Genomic DNA, 4515 nt, shown 5'->3' on the forward strand with positions numbered 1-4515 from the left:
AAGTAAGAGCTCCAGGTTTGCCAGGAGTATCTTAGGACCAAGGTCAGTGTAGCTGTAAGCTCTAAAGTAGCACAAGTGTTGACATTCCAGAGAGATAACATTCCTTCAAGGTTTATAGTCTCAAAAGAATTTTCCATCCTCCACTGATTGACCCAAACATAGCAAAAACTTTCATAAAGAGACCTTTCACTCAGCGCCAGACACAAAGGATTTTCTAAATGTTTCACTTAAAACAAGATAAAAAGACTCTACTATACATATCAGTACAAAAGTATAATGTTTGCTTTTTATTACTCAGTCATTCACATTTCTTTACTCCCAGTACCAATGCTTTGGTTGTAATGGAACCTTCATTCTATACCCTCTATAGTTTCTTACTTACATAAAGAACCTAATTTTTTTCAATCATAGTTTTTGCATAAGATTTAAATTTTGTGTATACCAGGCCAATCTATAATTTCTCCATTTCCGACACCATTTCATGTGTTAAACATTTGCCTCCTCTGTTATCTCTGCTTTCATTTTATCTCTATTTTCTTATACCATCCCCCAAAAGTCCTAATATACTAATGAGCCATTTCTCGTCTCTTGACATCTAAAAATCAAGCACACAGAATAAAAATACTCAAATTTTCTACTACATATGGGTAAGAACATGAAGCATTTGCCTTAAGGACATGGGTGATCTCATGCAGCATATTTTTCCAGTTCCATCTACATACCAATAGAGGTAATAATTCATGTTTTACTGCTGAGTACTTTTAACACATTCCACACTGTCATTATTTCTTTGTGCATTGTGAGAAATCTGGACTGATTCCTTTCTCTTGCTGCTGTGAATAGAGCATGAACAAGATGCTGTGACTAAACATAGATTTGCCTCTATATAAAGTATCTCTATAATAAGGTGTAGCATCATTTAATGATGAGCTACATCATTGAGGTGTAGCATTCCTTCAGAGGAATATGGTAGGGACTCAGCATAATTATATATATATATATATATTATTGTTTGGTGAATTCTCCAAGCTGCTTTCCAAACTCACCACACTAGTTTATACAGGATTACTCTTTCAGCACATCCATGTCCAAATTTTTATTCATTTATATTCTTTTTAATGGATATTTTATTTATTTACATTTCAAATTTTAACTCATTTCTCAGTTTCCCCTCAGAATACCCACTATCCTATTCCCTTTTACCTGCTTCTATGAGGGTATTCCCCAGCCCACTCACCCACTGTTACCTCACCACCCAGGCATTCCCATATACTGGGACATTGAGCCTTCAGAGGACCAATGGCTTCTCCTCCCATTGATGACAAATAAAGCCATCCTGTGCTATATATGCAGCTGGAGCCATGGGGTGCTCCATCTGCATACACTCTTTAGTTGGTAACTTAGTCCCTGGGAGCTCAGGGGTGTCTTACTGGTTGATATTTTTGTTCTTTCTATGGGGTTGCAAGCCTCTTTAGCTCCTTTAATCCTTTCCCCATGATTATATTCTTCATCTTGTGACAGAGGTCAAATTGGAAAATTCAACTTCTTTGAATTTGGCTTTCAACCTTTAGCTAAGGACTTTGGTTGCAATAATCAGAGGAATCAACCTTCAACTGACCAGTAAATTCTCCCTGCATAGTAGGTTATCTAGTGCAGCAAGTGCTATACAGCTTGAAGGAAGAGCAATGACATCTGTGATCTCATGCATATGAATTGCCTAGTGCCTGATGGTTACATAGTGACCAATTGCTTCCTAACTGGATGTGTGGCCTGATCGATATAAAATATAAAACTTTTATATATATTTAGAATTTTCATGCAAATGAAATTTGTACACTGTGCATGTTTGTCCCTTAATCTCTACTCTTCCTTTGATTGCCCGTCATATTTTCCCACTATTCAACCTAACATTTTCACCAATACAACATAAGGCAATTCAGTATGTAGTTTTATGTAGCTATGTAATATATGAGTTAATAATAAAAAATCCATTAATTATCTATGTTCTTCAGATGGTCTCAATTAATTTAGTTATTTCCAGATGCATCCAGTTTCCTTTTTTTTAATTAGATATTTGTTTTATTTACATTTCAAATGGTATCCACTTTCCACATTACCCATCCAGTAACCCCCTATCCCATACCCACTCCTCACCTCCCCACAATTTCCTGACTTGCAAAAACCAGTATATATTTCTTCATTTCTGATGATATGGAATCCTTTGTTGATGTACCCATGAAGAGTTTATTTCCATAATTTATTGAAAACAGTGTTGAAGCAATCATTCATGTTTGACTATTTCTGAAATACATTATTATTTGGTCATATGAGTGAGGTTTTTTTTTAATTTTTTTTTATTCGATATAATTTATTTACATTTCAAATGATTTCCCCTTTTCTAGCCCCCCACTCCCCGAAAGTCCCGTAAGCCCCCTTCTCTTCCCCTGTCCTCCCTCCCACCCCTTCCCACTTCCCCGTTCTGGTTTTGCCGAATACTGTTTCACTGACAATATATAATCTCTTGGAAAGGCAAAAGCCAATAGCATATATCTAACAGAAGGCTCTAAATTCACAGCTATATCATAATCATCACAACCATTATATGTAAATTGATCTGATAAGTTGTCCCAATGAGGAGCAACAGTATCAGACAATAAATCTCTGAGGGTTACTTCCTGGTGTTATATGCACAGCATCTACATAGCACTCAAAGAAAGTGTCTGGGGTACATATCTTCAGAGAGGTTTAGAACTTGAACTTCAGCATCCTGCTGACCTGCCTTCTCCTTTCATCTTCTCTTGCTGTGCTAGGTCCTTACATAAGAAGTACCCTGCTCATGAATATGCAAATCCATGAAATCTGTGGCAGTAAATTCAGGGGTGTCCACTCCCTGAAAACAACATATGATCAGTAAGTCCACTTCACAGTCACTGAAATCACTGCTTCTAATCATGGAATGGAGCTGGATACTTCCTTTTATTCTGTCTGTAACTGCAGGTAAGGGGCTCACCAGTTTCAAATCTGTAGAGGAGCCAGGGTCTGAGGTGAGAAGGACATCTACTATGCTATTCTCCATGTAGGTGTCTACTCACAGGTCCAGCTGCAGCAGTCTGGGGCTGATCTGGCAAGACCTGGAGCTTCAATGAAGATGTCCTGCAAGGCTTCTGGCTACACCTTTACTGGCTACAGTATGCACTGGGTAAAACAAAGCCCTGAAAAGAGTCTGGAATGGATTGGAGGTATTCATCCTGGAAATGGTGGTACTAGCTACAATCAGAAGTTCAAGGGCAAGGCCACACTGACTGCTGAAAAATCTTCCAACACAGCCTACATGGAACTCAGCAGCCTAATTTCTGATGATTCTGCCATCTATTACTGTACAAGACACAGTGCTGTGACCACATCCTGAGTATTTCAGAAAACTTATAGGTGTAGGAAGCTGCCCTGGGACTGAGATACAGGAACGATTATTTTTCATCAAAAATAATCATTTTATGCATCAATTTTTCTTCAACTTCCTTATACTCTTACAGTATCTTTTTCAATTATCTAAATCAACATCTAAGAAGAAGGTAGTGCTGATTTAGGATTAACTTATGATACACCATGCTTTGTCACTCATGACTACCTCCATTGGCATGCTTCCACTTCAGCAAAACAATAAAAAAGTGAAACCCATGATGGTGCACCATAAGAGTACCTCTGTATTCTGAGAGACTAGAACTTCTATTGAAATAGCTATGGACAAAGTGTAATATAAATTTTGCCAGGGACAAATTATCTTAGTCAGGGTTTCTTTTCCTGTACAAACATGATGACCAAGAAGCAAGTTGGGGAGGGAAGGGCTTATTCATCTTTCACTTCTCACATTGTTGTTCATCACCAAAGGAAGTCAGGACTGAAACTCAAGCAGGTCAAGAAGCAGGAGCTGATGCAGTGGCCATAAAAGGATGTTTATTACAGGTTTGATCAGCTTGCTTTCTTATAGAACCCAAGACTACCAGTCCAGAGATGGCACCATCCACAATGGGCCCTCCCTCCTTGATCACTGATTGAGAAAATGCCTTATAGCTGGATCTCATGGAGACATTGCAACACCTGAAACTAGTTTGTCTGTGATAACTCCAGCTTGTGTCAAATTGACACACAAAACTAGCCAGTACACCAGCCTTGTCTGAGAACAGGGTCTGGATAATGGTGAATCCAAGAGTAAAGAAGGGAAGTGAGGGTTAGATATGGGACATAATTCCCTTCATACGAGATGAGACAGAGAGGAAGCACATCTCTGAATGACTTTTCCTACTCTGACTACTTTTGCCTCTGTCAAGATTTATTTTTACATAAAATCATTTCCTCAGAAACCTTATGCATTGATAACATGGCTTTTCAAAATACATTTCCTTCTAAAATATTCCTTGATTACATAAAAATATTGAAAGAGAAACAAATCAAGCAAACAGTAATTTTATAAGAACTAAAATTAACATTAAAATATATTTTCTTTAAACTCAGTAT

The 4515-nt window shown here is 37.7% G+C and overlaps 1 gene segment (V, D, J or C); it reads left to right on the forward strand.

Moving 5' to 3' along the window:
- Positions 1-2912: 2912 nt before the first annotated feature.
- On the forward strand, positions 2913-3409 carry LOC127687775 (Ig heavy chain V region 108A-like). The segment is given in 2 exon segments: positions 2913-2997; positions 3081-3409. Coding segments are annotated over 2 exon segments (375 nt in total).
- Positions 3410-4515: the final 1106 nt, after the last annotated feature.

The sequence above is a fragment of the Apodemus sylvaticus genome, chromosome 6, assembly GCF_947179515.1.
Source record: "Apodemus sylvaticus chromosome 6, mApoSyl1.1, whole genome shotgun sequence".
Lineage (NCBI taxonomy): Eukaryota > Metazoa > Chordata > Mammalia > Rodentia > Muridae > Apodemus > Apodemus sylvaticus.